The sequence below is a fragment of the Pinus tabuliformis genome, chromosome J (genome assembly GCF_031772625.1).
Source record: "Pinus tabuliformis cultivar Carrire ecotype Pingquan chromosome J, CPIR1, whole genome shotgun sequence".
NCBI lineage: Eukaryota > Viridiplantae > Streptophyta > Pinopsida > Pinales > Pinaceae > Pinus > Pinus tabuliformis.
Genome location: NC_142295.1, coordinates 538477311 through 538492063, shown reverse-complemented (window position 1 = coordinate 538492063; position 14753 = coordinate 538477311). Strand labels below are relative to the sequence as shown.

Genomic DNA, 14753 nt, shown 5'->3' with positions numbered 1-14753 from the left:
GTGGTAGATGCAAGGAAGAGAAACTCAAATATGCCATGAAGCCATATGCCAAATCTCCAAAAGCCTAACCAACTCATCAAGGACAAGGATGACTTGATAAACAAATGCATGAAATGGTGATTAATGTGCAAATACCTCCAAATGTGGGTTCAAGTAGGGGAACGCTCAAAGTAATGCCATGTTCCATGCTAGGAGCGGTCCATCTACATATGAATGTTATCCATAAAAGATAGGGCGTTGGAGAAAAAGAGCCCTAACTGTGGCGATATCCATCCCATTGAAGTGACAAAGCATGCAAAAAGGTGAGTGTATGCCAAACGCTCTATATCATGATGAAGTCAATCAAATGGAGATGCTAATTGTTGATTTGGAGTAGCATTGGATGTGCTGCAGCCATGAAAATTGGTGGAGGCTAAAGCACATGAGATCTCCAAGACCCAAAAATGGTTTGGGCAGATTCTAACCGGTTCGGGAGATATTAAAATAATTAATATTTTTAATGGAGTTCCTAAGTCTAAACTTAGGAAAAATAAAATATTAATGGGTATTAATATAAAACTGGGTTAGAAGGTTCCAAAAGTCATGGATCAAGCCAAATCTAATCTTAGCCGTTGATTAGATATTTAATTTCAACTGTTGAAGGACCAACAGGAAAAGTATAAGAAGAGGCTTGAGGGTCAGTTGGAGGACACACTGAGGGAGACCAGTCAGTTTGATTTCTGGAGCGGGGTTAGCTGAGAAATTCGAACTAGTGGTTTGGAGAGCAGCAAGTACGGAACAAAGAGTTAGGAACAACACTAGGGGAACAACGTAGAGGCTGAAGAGGTAGATGCAAAGCATCTCAAGCAGACGCAGAGGCTGCAGAATGCGCAGTCACTAGAGGGCCTACGTGGGTGATGCAGAGAGGCCAAGTGTTGACGCAAAGAGGGAGGGGTTGACGCAGAGGGTTTGGGAGCTACACAGAGGTCAGCCAGGCTAACGCTGAGACTAGGGGAAGTGCTGAGGAATTTTCTCTTTGTTGGGTAAGCCAGTTTGGCACCCAGTTGTACTGAAGAATTGCTGAATAATAAAATCCTCCCTTGCTGCACCGGTTTTCCCACATTGGGTTTTTCCGGGGATTGATTGTCCAAAATATTTGTGTCGATGTGTTAATTCTTGTGCATGTGTTTGTTTCTATATTATGATGTGATATCTGCAACAGAATTTATTTTAATGTTTACTGAAGGATTTTCGTAAATAACTTGTCGGGAAATACGTAGGTAAAATAAATAAGTTGTTGTAGTGATAGAATTTTCACACTAATACCATCTCTAGTTAGCCCATAAGTGCTAGGGAGTTCCACCAAGAGATCCATACATCCTCATGTGCAATCATATATCAACGAGTAGACACTAGAGTCTAGAACATCACATTTTTGGAGAAACATGGAGGCTACAGAATTAAAGTAATTTCTCCTTTCTTGATAATTACTTGTGAATTTATTGGCATTATTTTATTATGTTTTTCTTCTTTTATCAAGCAATTCCCAAACGTAAAAACCTGAAGATCACAAGAACAAATAGAACACAAGATATAGGCTCCAAGCCAGGGAAAAATTCTCTTCTTATAGAATCAAATCAATTGAGATATGCAAGTCAAACCCTCCTGTTCTGCAAATCCACTAATGAGAGACCAGCAACATATGCAGCATCATATCTTCAACAAGATATACACCAAGGGAGAACTTTCACAAATCAGACTTCGAGTAAGCTCCTCCTATTTCAGATTTCAGTCCTCTTTCTCTGCGAAAATTCAGATCAGATGCTCCAAATTGTGTGTCCAAAATGAGCTCCAACTTTATTCTATTTATACTTGTCCAGAGGGTGCGAATAGTCATGTCTTTTGGGGCAGGGCTGACTTGACAGGTAGGCCAACTTGACTTCTAGAGGGATTTTTACCCAAAATACATATTAAAAAAAATCTTTTTCCTTTTTCTTTAGAGTAGTTCCAATTAGGGCTTTGACTCTTTGATTCATCAAATCCTAGAAGCATGAAGAACATGCTTAACTAATAAAATAATAATTTCTTGAGCATGAAATCCATGCTTGAATATAATTTTTTCCTTTTCTTTTTTTGCTTTTTACATAAAATACATTTTGATACAATTATGAAGACCGAACTTAGTTACATTCTCCAACACACATGATCAACTGTAATGCTATTTCTGTGAAGAGCAGGTATATCAAGCAATACACCATCAAGATATCTAGCACATCATCATCTATGTCATCAACAATCCAAGGAGCCAAGTGAAAATCCTAGGCATCCAATGCTCTTTGTGATGAATTTCACAAGAGTAGTGGATAAATTCACTAGTATAGGCCTCATGCAAATTGAGGGTAACACGTTCTATTCCTGATCCATGCTATATATCTTGTTTTATTCTCAAAATTATCTATTTTGAGGGAGAACCTGCTTAACAAGGGTTTCATGAAATAAGTTGGTTGATTGATTGATTTATACAACCAATATCACATAATGTAGATGTTGGCATTTTACATGATTGGTAATGAATTCCCAGTGGCTGTGGCATTCTGTCCAGGCGTAATATGTGCTTAGCTCTTAACTTTTGAATTCTGTTTTAAATTTTTTGTTAATTTTGTTGATTCTCATTGTAACTGGTCGTAATATATCACAGTTTCCTCCTATCTGTGGGACGCTCAGTAGACAAATGATAAATCTCTAGTTTTTCTGTTTTATATTATCCTTTTGGGACTTTATGGGGATTTTATATCTTGTTTTATTGACTTATTATCTATTTGAGAAATATCTGATTTTTGTTAGCTGTTGTATGCAGTTCACGCCTTGAACAAATTGCCATATTCAAAGCTTGACTCAAAATCTGTTGGTGTAATGGAAGGAGTTATATTTTTAACATACAGTAGCCTCATTGCATCATCAGAAAAAGGACGTTCTCGGCTACAACAACTGGTGAAGTGGTGTGGGCCAGAAAATGATGGGCTTCTAGTCTTTGACGAGGTTATTTTTCTCTCTAATTGAAGATCTAAAATGAAATATAATGGTTTTAATGTAACAGGCCACTGAAAATCCAAGGGCCTTTCAATCTTCTATATTTTATTCAATATTATTTTATTTTCAGATCTTTTGAGGGATTTATTTTTTTGATTGTTTTCAATAAGTTCATAATGAGATTATATTTAAGATTGTTTTGGAATTTGAAATACTTACATGTTCAAGCATTTGTCAAGTAGTGTCACAAGGCAAAGAATTTGGTTCCTGAGTCTGGAGGGCAAGCTACTCGCACTGGTGAGGCTGTACTTGAAATTCAGGTACTTGGTTTAGTTGATCTCACCACGTTGTACCTTGCATATTGTATGGCATACCTTTCAATGTAACTATTTCAGATTTCTTTGCAGAGGAGGATTGCAAGTTATTCACTATTTTGAAGTTTTTCTGGACTACATTTATACATATATTTATCTTTATTAGCAGTGACAATCATCTAAACTATTTAAGGATTTCTTAAATCCGATACAATTCTATCAGGTACAACTGCCAGAAGCTCGGGTAGTTTACTGTTCAGCAACAGGAGCATCAGAGCCACGCAATATGGGTTACATGGTACGGCTTGGACTTTGGGGGCCAGGAACATGTTTTCCTCAGTTCCAATCATTTCTAGGTCTGTTTATGCTCTTATTTTGTGCTTAATGTATGGGAATTTCGGATGAGTTGTTCTCTCTTTGCTATAATCTCTTTTGGTTTTCATCTGTGTGTTTTGTTTTATTTTACAGTTACACGCCTTTTGTGAACTGTTATATTCCACAGAAAAACACCTTTGCTTTAGAAATGACATGCACATGTCTATTACTGTGAACACCATGACATTAATTAATACCTATTACGACTGTATGAAGTTGCAACTAGGTTAAGATATGTAGGGTTTTAGAATCAGTTTAGGATAAGGTATGGACGGGTTGGATTTTTCCAAAATATCATTTTGGCTATTGGGTTTTTAGGGACATTCCCGGCAAGTGTGCTAGGTTTATGTCGGTGCATGTAAAGGACTGTGCCAAGATGCACAATCCATTGCCAGGGCTAAGCATTTTTGAATATATGAAGACATATGGCACATCCTGTGGCTTGCCCCACCCTTGATGGACACAATCATGGCAATAATGCTATGAATCCAACCAATCAAATTCTTTTACAGATATATCACTGTTGTGTAATCGCTTCTAGGATTCCAAGGTGTTCTAGTGATTCTAAAATAAGATGATATATTTATGTCGAAGTTCTTTACAAAGGCAATAAATCAACATGTCCCTCTATATGCCAATTTTAACAAGCATATATTGAAGCTATTGGAAGAAAGTTTTCCCAGTTTGTGACTAACCATAAGATACCAATAACCTCTAGGTTCTAACACATTATCTGAATTGAAATGGAATGTGTTATTTTAGAGCTCCAAGGAAGAGCAAAGCCTTAATGATTGATTTTAACAATTGGTTAAGCCGTAAAATGAAAGTAAAACAGCATATTAAGTGTATATTGTAATTATAGTCTGTAATAATTTTGAACAAGCATTTGTTTTCCATAAGACCCATAACGGAGGGTGATAGAGTTAGTATAGTTTAATGGTCATATTGTTGTATTTGGTAGGTGTTAACACTACATGATAAAATTACTTGACATAATTTCATAAATTCACATCGTATTAAAAAACAATGTAAAGTGTAATTAGTTTTCAAGTTCGTTTTAACTTAATGCTATTTAATTGTATGGGTCATTGTCTTTCTCATGAGACATGAGTTTTGCACACGTCTCTTTCTCAAATTCAGTGTATTTTATCCCAAATTAAATATACGTTCTTTCTTTCTGTCTGCAACTTCATATACCAGGAAGAAGGGTTTTCCTTTCTCTTCCGTATCATATTATTACTTATACATGGGTATTTCCATGCTGTCTTCGAGTTGTCATTGTTTATATATGATATTGTGTATGTAAGGCGTTGAAATGAAAAGAGACAGAGAAACATCTTGTGCATGCATTTTCATTAAACTGGGTTTTACAGAGGCACTTGAGAAAAGAGGAGTTGGAGCACTTGAACTTGTGGCAATGGATATGAAAGCCAGGTAAGTAGCTTGTGTTAAATTCTTATACGGTTGGATGGTGGCTATAGTCTTTGGATCTTTCTGTTTTCTTTTAATCTAAAACGAAGTCACAATTAGCACAGGGGCATGTATGTTTGTCGGACACTAAGCTTCAAAGGAGCAGAGTTTGAAGTTGTAGAAGTACCACTAGAGGCTGACATGATGGTAAGTTTCAACTGACTTTACTGCACACTGTTGGCTAAGAAAATGATTAAAATATAAATTGTGTGGCATGGGATTAAGATTTATCTGGAAAAGAAATAATTTTTCTGCCTGATTTAATTGTCCAAGGAGGAGCAGTTTTCTTCTGCTAAAACTTTGAAGTTTATGTTGCAAAGCATTTGATTCTAAATTTCCTCATAAAACTGACAAGATTTATTTTGTATAATATTTTGGTTAAAATTATGTGATATAGGGTGTCTTCAGAGGTATGGCACATTGGCTGCCATGGCATCATTGTCAGAAGAAGTATACAATTGATGTATATTTGTAAACCATATATGTTGAATAGATAACAGCTAGAATGGAGCTAAGCTAAAACTGCTTTTTAGGGTCAACCAATTTCTTTTTAATAATCTGGAGTTAACAGAACCGATTTAAGCTTTCTATGTGCTTTCAGGCTTCAGCATGATATCTAATATAACATGGACACTAACTGTTAAGAAATTTTTCAAGTTTGCTCTAACCAGAATATTAATTATATAGTGGAAACATGAAAGTGTAATTACTTAGACACATTATGCTAAGGATGACAGAATGATAGTCTTTCTGGGCAGTGCAGCAAGCCGGACTGACAGGTCTAGGATTCCTTTTGTACAAGTGCGGGAATACCCATTGCATAGACAATACTTTAAATACCCATCAGTTGAGTAGTTGAACATCCATTCAACTGTAATGCTAGCTTCTTGTCTTCGTGTGTTTTAAGTTCCTTGGAATTAATATTTCCTTGAATTGATCTAGTCATAACCACTGCATAATGCTCGCTTCTTATGTAGATTAGTTAATTGGCTGCATAAAAACCAGTGGCAAGAGATTTGAGGCCTTTTATTTTACGGGGGAAGTATTTTTACGGGACACAGGCCTTTTGTTTTGTTTAACTGGCTTAGCCCCAGGGTTAACTACAATGTGGAACAGTGAAATACGAGGTTATTCTGAATTACATTATCTGTTCAATCTTTCTAGGTGATACTTGCCAGCAGATTAGATACTGGTTCCAGAAGGAGACGGAAGGAATTGAGTCTTTGTAAGTTTGCAACATTCATTCCTTCCAGAGAAATAGTTTGGCAGCTGTTATTATTCACGATACTGGCTCTTCGTATCATTGGCGTTCATTGTTATTCGTTATCTTGGGGACTATTCTTTATCTTTGATACAAAATTTCACCTTTGGATGATATTATTAATCTTTTGTCGCTGTTATTTGCCTTGGGGTGGTGTTTATTTATGCTTGGGCACTTTTATTCACCTTTGGGTGCCTTTTAGCTATGCTTGGATATCCTTTAGTGCTATCAGTCACTTTGCTTTAGTGTTTCTTGGTTTCAAATGATGATGCTTATATTAGAGTGGAGCTTGGATTACTGAGACCAACCATGCTTAATATCTACTGCATTGACAATGGTGATGAAGTTTGAACATCAAGTGCCAGAGACACACATGTGATTTTTGTGACACTGGAGGTTTGAGACAAATCTCCTGCCTGAAACCCTGGATAATCTTTTTGGTAGTTACTCAGCACTAATTTGCCCCAGAAACCCCAGCGTTGGCCTCTCTCTGGACTGCGTCACCTCGGATGGGTCTGCGTCAACCCTCGGAGGCCCTTCGTCAACAACGCTAGCCTCTCTAAGGCTCTGCGCAGCTCCCGACTGCCTCTGCGTGGCCCTGCGTGTGCCCTGGCTGGGTCTGCGTCACTCTCCTTGGCTATTGCATTGCTCTCCCGGCACTATCTCTGCCTCTCTGTCTCTCTGTACTCAATTTCCCTTCAGCAGCGTCTCTCAATCACTAATTCTATCTCTCTTAGCAAACCCCGCTCCAGAGAATAGAACAACTGATCACTCTGGGGTCTTCTCCGAGTGACCCTCAAGCCTCCTCTTATACTTTTCCTATTGACATATCAACGGTTGAGATTAAGTCCCTAATCAATGACTAAGATTAGATCTGGCTTGATCCATGTCTTTTGGACCATTCTAAGACAGATTCATATTAATGCACATTAATATTTTATTTTCCCTAAGTTTAGACTTAGGGACTCCATTAAAAATATTAATTATTTTAGTATCTCTTGATCTGTTTAGAATCTACCCAAACCCTTTCTGGGTATTGGAGATCTCATGTGCCCCAGCCTCTCCACCAAATTTCGTGGCTAGAGCACATCCGATGCTACCCCAGATCAACAAAATGAGGTACTCCATCATAGTTGGTCCCCTTTAAGCATGGCACTTGGCCATGAAGTATTTCTCGTTCATTCCATCATTATTAACATGGCACCTATTGATTGAAGGGTGGAATAAGGACATGGCACTTCCCCTTGGGGATTGGGAATACTTAATAAGATAGTCTATAAACCACTCCTACCTAGGGAGGTAACACTGTTATGTGACCAAGGCCCCAATTTTGGAAGAGAAGCCTCATATGAAGTGTTATTTTGCCCATTTCTTTCAAGCTTGGTTCACTTAGAGATGTAATAGTAAGTTGCAACACTGGATATTGTGTGTAATTGGCAGGTGGTTCCATCTATAGGTTTGGTTAACTTAATTGGGGTCTAGGTCCTTGTGAGGGACATATTAACACCCACAAGTCACACGTTGAGAGCCATGAAACTTCGGACAATTGTACAACATAATTCATAGCCATGGGCACCTTTAACACCCATAACATTCCTACATTTCCCTTTATTATTCATGAATCATGGGATGATGCACCAGGATGAACGTGCCCCAGTCGGTTTAGTAGTGATCACATGGTTTGGCGGTTGATGTAGGGCCCATATGAGGTTTGTCTCATACCTTGAGACATGGGAGGGCTAGTACCGTCTTTTGTGTCCTCAAACTTGGAGCAAAACTAGGCTTACTCATCACTTGGAGACCCATGGGACTCATTTTTGTGCCCCAAGCCCAAATTTGAGGCCCATAGGAGATTTTACGAGAGATCTAGGGGCCAACCACTAGAATATGATTTTAGAGGGCCTGTTCACTCATCATGGCACTCAAGGTCCTCAACGCTTGCCCTAAGCAAGCCTACGCTAGCATGATGTCATCCTTACGACTTGCACACGTGGAGATAAATCATATTTCAGAAAGGCTACTAGGTCGGCTTATGACCTAGACATGCTTTGCACATTATTTTATGAGATTGTAGGGGCTTGTATGTTAAATTGCTATTCGACCTCCTCATATAAGTAGAGGATTCATTTGAACTATTCATCATCACACTTTGGAATTTCAGCGTTCTTAGAGGAACTCACTTGATCTTTTGTGGATGTTTGGAGATCTTTGGATGCATTTTGATGTTTGGAGTTGTTTTTGGATATTCTTTGGAGCTATTCGTTGGTCTAATTCATGGAAATCTTGCATGTTATCTCGTAAGTGTAGTTTATTGTTGAATATTTATTTCTTGAATATCTAATGTATGGAATTATTGGTTCTAGATTATGTTAAATTGTGCCCTAATTTATTGAGGATCAATTTTGAATTGCTATCTAGATGAATATTGTAGTCATTACTCATACACAACATGTAATGAATTGTCCTAGTGGTGAACTCCTAGTAGCCCTTTCATAAAACTCCATTTCTCCATGTAAATACTAGCAATTTGATTGCTAGGGCTTCAAATTGCGGCCTTCTTAGGAACAATTTTGGCTAATTTTTATCATCCTGGACTCCATATTCCGAAGGGACAAGGCACTAATCCAATTTGTTGGTGATCATTCTTAAATTGTCTCCATATTTTTTTCTCTCAAATTCGACACTTTTAAGGTTAAGTTAGGAAACTAGGGCTTAGTGTGAATCCCTATGCAAGAGGAATTTTCGTGGTTGGAGAGCCTAAACATCAAGAGGATAGTATTTACCACTATATCTATCATTTTGGTGGCCATCCACTTCAATTTCATCCATAAATTTTCTTGCTCTATGTTAGTTTCTGTAGCATTGGATGTGTTCTAGCCACAAAATTTGTTGGGTAGGCTAGAATACATGAGATCTCTAGAACCCAGAAATAGTCTCTGGAAATTCCTCTTAGAGATGACTTAATTAGATTATTAACTTAGTTTTTAATGTTTCCTAAGCCTAAACTTATTAGGAAAACTGGTTAATTAATCAAAATTAATTAAGTCAAGGCGAGAATTCTCTAGAAACTCACACAGATTGATCCAGAAATGATCGAAGCCATCGATTAATGTTTAATCTTGGTCGTTAGAGTCCCAACAGGGAGATATAAGAAGGGATCGATGTGGTGATGGAAAATACACTAGAGCAGACACTCAGTGATCTAGGCAAATCGATTTTCTAGAGCAGAGTAATTCAGTAGGAGAAATTGAGCCAGAGATCGAGTAGCAGGTGTCAGAGGAGTGAAGCAATATTTCAGTGGAGGTTCTCAATAGCGAAAGAGTTAGATTGAGAGAGTGCGAGTTTGCCGAGAGGGACTGCGTAAGCACTGTGCAGGCAACAACTATAGAGCAGTTGAATTTAGTTGGAAGAGCATTTGATTCAATAGCTAGTGGCCAGGGTTTTGATCAGGAGGGTTGGTGAATTAGTTCCAGAGCTAAAGAGAAGTAGAGATGTAGTTTCCAGAAGTTTCCAAAGGCGGCAACAATAAGGCCTGCGCAAAGGTTGACGCAAAAGGATGTACGAATTGGTGAGGGGCTAGTCTTGGGAGTTGAAATCAACTGTGGGGTGTGGAAAAATCCTCAGAATAATTTTGCCAGTGATTCTCTCAAATTGAATTTTGCCAGTTTGGCATCCAAATTATTGTATTCAGATTTGCTACTGAAGAATAATAATGAAACCTTCATCTGCTACACCAGTTTTTTCATGTTGGGTTTTTCCGGGGACAATTGTCCAAAAATAACGGTGTCAAAATTCTTTTGTGTTAGAATTTCTCAGTTTCCAGTATTTTGTTGTTCACATTATTTTTATGGTGAAAATTGTAGCTGTGATTTTATTCATTGTTTGTCATAGCAAATAAACTGAATAATTAAATTTACAGTTAGGAGAATAATCTCTAGTTACTGCAATAGATGAAATTTTCACATGGTATCAGAGCGTGAGTGATTAGTGGGGGAAGCTCAATAGCAGAGAAGGGAATTTCGCTATTCAGAAGGAGCAACAGACCAAAATTCCTAAAGGTAGCATAGTGCTCAAGCAGGCAGGGCAAATTGTTGGGGCAAGAATTCGATTTCAATTGCCAGGTTACAAAAAAGGCGAATTGCCCGAGACTGTAATTCCAACAGTCAGAGGGAGCAACAATAACTCAGATTTGCGCTGAGTAGATTTCTGGTTGGACGCAGAGGGGTTTTGCAGCTACAGAACCAACGTTGGTGGAAGAGAAAAAACACACACAACAGATGGAAAACTTTTCTTAGGGAACTTCGAGTCTTAGAAGTTCGATTTTTCCAGGCAGATTAGCAGTAGTAGCTAGCAGATCTTCACATTCCAGAAAGAAGTTCGAGTAGTAGCCGAGCAAAAGGAAAGAGGGAGTTTTCGACAGTTTTTGAGATGGCAACAACAAGGCTTAGAGATCAGGATAGGTTGGAGGGTTCCTCTAACTATGTCATTCGGAAGACCAGGATGTCTTCCCGTTGGATGAATATGGCTTGAAACTCTACACAGGGAATGTTGTGGCAGTTCCCCAGGATGCATATCAGGTTAAGTAATATAAGAAGGAGATGGCGTGGGCGACGCTGTTGATCTTGGATGGAGTCCGGATCATATAGTCTCACACATAGCTAGCAAGGATACTGCCAAAGAGATGTGGGATGCTCTCTCCATGCTATATCAGGGCACTTCCCTGCAACAGAAGATGTTCCTAGAAGAAAAAATGAGATGCATCAAGTTGCAGAAGGGGGAAGACATAGATCCCTTCCTCCCCAGGGTTCAGGAGGTCCGAGATCAGCTTGCAGCTGCTGGGGTAACACCTCAACCAAGAGTGCTAGTGCGATTAACACTGAACAGTATCTCTGAGGAGTGGCAAGTTTTCATCCAAAGTATATTGGGCAGAGACAAGCTACAAGAGTGGGACAGGATGTGGTCAGATTTGCAACAGGAGGAATTGAGGTGAACCCTATTGCAGAGCTCCATTAGTGGCAGCAGTAATAGCAGATCAAAGTTGGTGAAGGACGTGGAGAATGTGGCCCTTGCATCAAAGGGTCCTAGTCAGGGGTAGGGGGAACAGAGAAGGAAGAAGAAGGACAGGTCAAAGGTCAAGTGCTTCAGATGTGGTGAGCTCAGTCACTACAACACGCAGTATCCTCTCAGTAAGAGGGACAAGTCAGAGAAGCCGAACCAACAGGCAACGTTAACTGAGATCGACAAGTTGTCCTCCAGGTTGGAGGAAGACTTGGCGATGTTGGCAGCCATACCTCCGGGAGTGAGGTGGGGTGACTTGGAGTTGTAGCCTCAGAGAGATACAAATTTGGCAGGGTGCTTGAGGAAGTCCACCTCATGGATCATTACCTAGCTACGAGGGTCCATAATATTCAGTAGCAGGATGGATCAGTGGCAATTGATGCAGTCAATACCAAAGTGACAATTGCAGACTAGTAGCAGTCAGATGCTGGGGAGCACAGTGTAGTGTTGACAACAAAGCAGGTGGTTCAGTGCAGAGTTAGCAACAATGCAAATTCTTCAGTGGCAGTGCAGATGCTAGTAGTAGTCAAAGACTTGGAAGACAAATGAATCATACTGAACATAGTTGATTTAGTATTTTGGATGCTTCTCAATTGCAGTAGTTGCAGTTGCAACAACAACAAATGGGAGGGAGTTACAGTGCAGATGCAGAGTTGGCAACATTGTAGCAGTGTCAACAACAACACAGATGCAACATCATTGTTATGTAGTGGTTGGTGGGTAGTATGGCCAGACATCAGTAGCGTGATAGGAGGTGATACAGAGACAGGGTGTTGTGGCGGGATGTGCAACACTAGAGAGAACACATTCCTCGCTAGGAGGGAGTGTTAGTTTCCGTAACATTGGATGTGTTCTAGCCACAAAATTTGGTGGAGAGGCTAGAATACATGAGATCTCCAGAGCCCATAAATTGTTTTTGGAAATTCCACCTAGAGATGACTTAATTAGATTATTAACCAATTTTTGAATGTTTTCGTAAGTCTAAACTTAGGAAAATTGGATAATTTATCAAATTAATTAAGTCAAGGTGAGAATTCTCTAGAAAATCACACAAATCGATCCAGAAATGATCTGAGCCATTGATTAAGATTTAATCTTGGTCGTTGGAGTCCCAACAGGAAGATATAAGAAGGGATTGATGTGGTGATGGAGAATATGTTCAAATTTCTAAGTATTAGTCGTTATAAATTCTATCTGTATTCTCTGGTTTATTTCGCCTACTTGTTTAATTCCTAACAAGTTATTTACTCATATAAACACTGAAATAAACACAATATAGTCTCAACCATCTATAGATCAACAACTGAAAGAAATAGATAAACACACAAGTGACACTGTTATTTTTGGACAACACGCCCTCGGAAAAACTCAACTTGGGAAAACCAGTGCAACAATTCTGAGGGTTTATTTTATTATGCAATCTTTCTGAGTACAACTGGGTGCCAAATTGGCTCCCTTAACCGAGAAAAATAATCCGGCAGTAATACCTCTCTATTCAAGAGAAGATATTTGGAAAGTCTACCCCACAAAACCCTTTCCATCATAATCTGAAGCTCAGCGTCAACCCTCCTAGCCTCTGCGTCAACCCGAAACCCTCTGAGTCAGCGCTTTGAGGCACTAAGCAGCCTCTACGGCCCTCTGCGTCATGCCTGTAGCCTTTGCGTGGATGACACTAGCCCTTTTGGCCTCTCCGCAGTCTCTTCTGCCTCTGCGTGGCTCCCTTTGGCTCAACGTTTGCCTCTCTGCTTATGAGTTGGTCTCTCGACACTATCTTTGCTTCTCTGCCTCGTATTCATTGCCCCTTGCTGCAACTGATCACTGATTCTATTTCTCTTAGCAAACCCTGCTTTAGAAAATCGAGTGAATGATCACTCTAGTGTGTTCTCCAAGTGACCCTCAGGCCTCCTCTTATACTTTACTTGTTGACATATCAATGACCGAGATTAAGTCCCTAATCAACGGCTAAGATTAGATTTGGCTTGATCCATGTCTTTTGGACCATTCTAACACAGTTTCATATTAATCCACATTAATATTTTATTTTCCCTAAGTTTAGACTTAGGGACTCCATTAAAAATATTAATTATTTTAATATCTCCTGAATTGTTTAGAATCTGCCCAAACCCTTTTTGGGTATTGGAGATCTCATGTGCCCCAACCTCTCCACCAAATTTCGTGTCTAGAGCACATCCGATGCTACCCAAAATCCACAGAATACACCAGAACAAACACATAGTAAGCTAGGCAGATCGATTTTTTAGAGCAGAGTAATTTGGTAGGAGGATTCAAGCTAGAGATCGAGTAGCAGGTGGTAGAGGAGTGAAGCAGTATTCCGGTGGAGGTTCTTAGTGCTGGAAGAGTCGGATTGAGAGTGCGAGTTTTCGCAGAGGGACTACACAGGCAGCAACTACAGAGCAATTCGATTTAGTTGGAGGAGAATTCAATTCAATAGCTGGTGGACAAGATTTTGGTCAGGAGGGCCAGTGGATCAGTTCCAGAGCTAAAGAGAAGCAGAGTTGTAGTTTTTAGAAGTTTCCAGAGGTAGCAGTAACATGGTCTGTGCAAGGTTAACGTAGAAGGCAGTACAAATTGGTGACGGGTCAGTCTCGGGAGCTGAAATCCTCTGTGGGGTGAGGAAAACTACTCAGAATAATTTTGCCAGTGATTCTCTCAGATTGGATTTCCAGTTTGGCATCCAAATTATTTATTCAGATTTGCCGCTGAAGAATAATAATAAAACCCTCATCCGCTGCACTGGTTTTCCCACACTGGGTTTTTCCGGGGACAATTGTCCAAAAATAACGGTGTCAAAATTCTTGTGTGCGCTAGAATTTCTCAGTTTCCAGTATTTTGTTTTCTGCAATATTTTTATGGTGAAAATTGCAGTTGTGATTTTATTCATTGTCTGCCATAGCAAATAAACTACATAATTAAATTTTTAGTTAGGAGAATAATTTATAATTAGTGCAATAGAGGAAGTTTTCACACTCTAGTTGTTTGCCTAAGAGGGAAACCCTAGTTCTCCTTCCTTCAACTTTAGGGCTTCATTGAAGGTTTCGTGACCCTTGGAATTGCTAATATAGATTGTAAGAAACCTTTTCCCCTAGCGTTGACCTTGAGTTACACCAACACTCATCAAATTTATCAATCCCTAGATCTTGTGCCCATATTTCTTGGTCTCTTGATGAAAGCGAATTGCTTCCTTGTGAAGACTTGAACCCAAATTGCGCCTTTCTTGAAGACTTCCTATTGAGGTCATTTCACAC

The 14753-nt window shown here is 39.2% G+C and overlaps 1 protein-coding gene across 2 annotated transcripts in view; it reads left to right on the top strand.

Annotated features, from left to right (window-relative positions):
- EMB1135 (RING/FYVE/PHD zinc finger superfamily protein) overlaps positions 1–14753 on the top strand; it is a 418560-nt gene that overhangs the window by 99659 nt on the left and 304148 nt on the right. For both annotated transcript variants that reach the window (XR_016247843.1, XM_089378057.1), the window contains exons 7-11: positions 2837–3018; positions 3252–3329; positions 3547–3679; positions 5072–5132; positions 5234–5315. Coding sequence is in view for 1 of the 2 variants with exons in the window: in XM_089378057.1 (XP_089234183.1) it covers positions 2837–3018; positions 3252–3329; positions 3547–3679; positions 5072–5132; positions 5234–5315 (536 nt within the window). In the remaining variant the exon portion in view is untranslated. The remainder of the gene's footprint in view (positions 1–2836; positions 3019–3251; positions 3330–3546; positions 3680–5071; positions 5133–5233; positions 5316–14753) is intronic.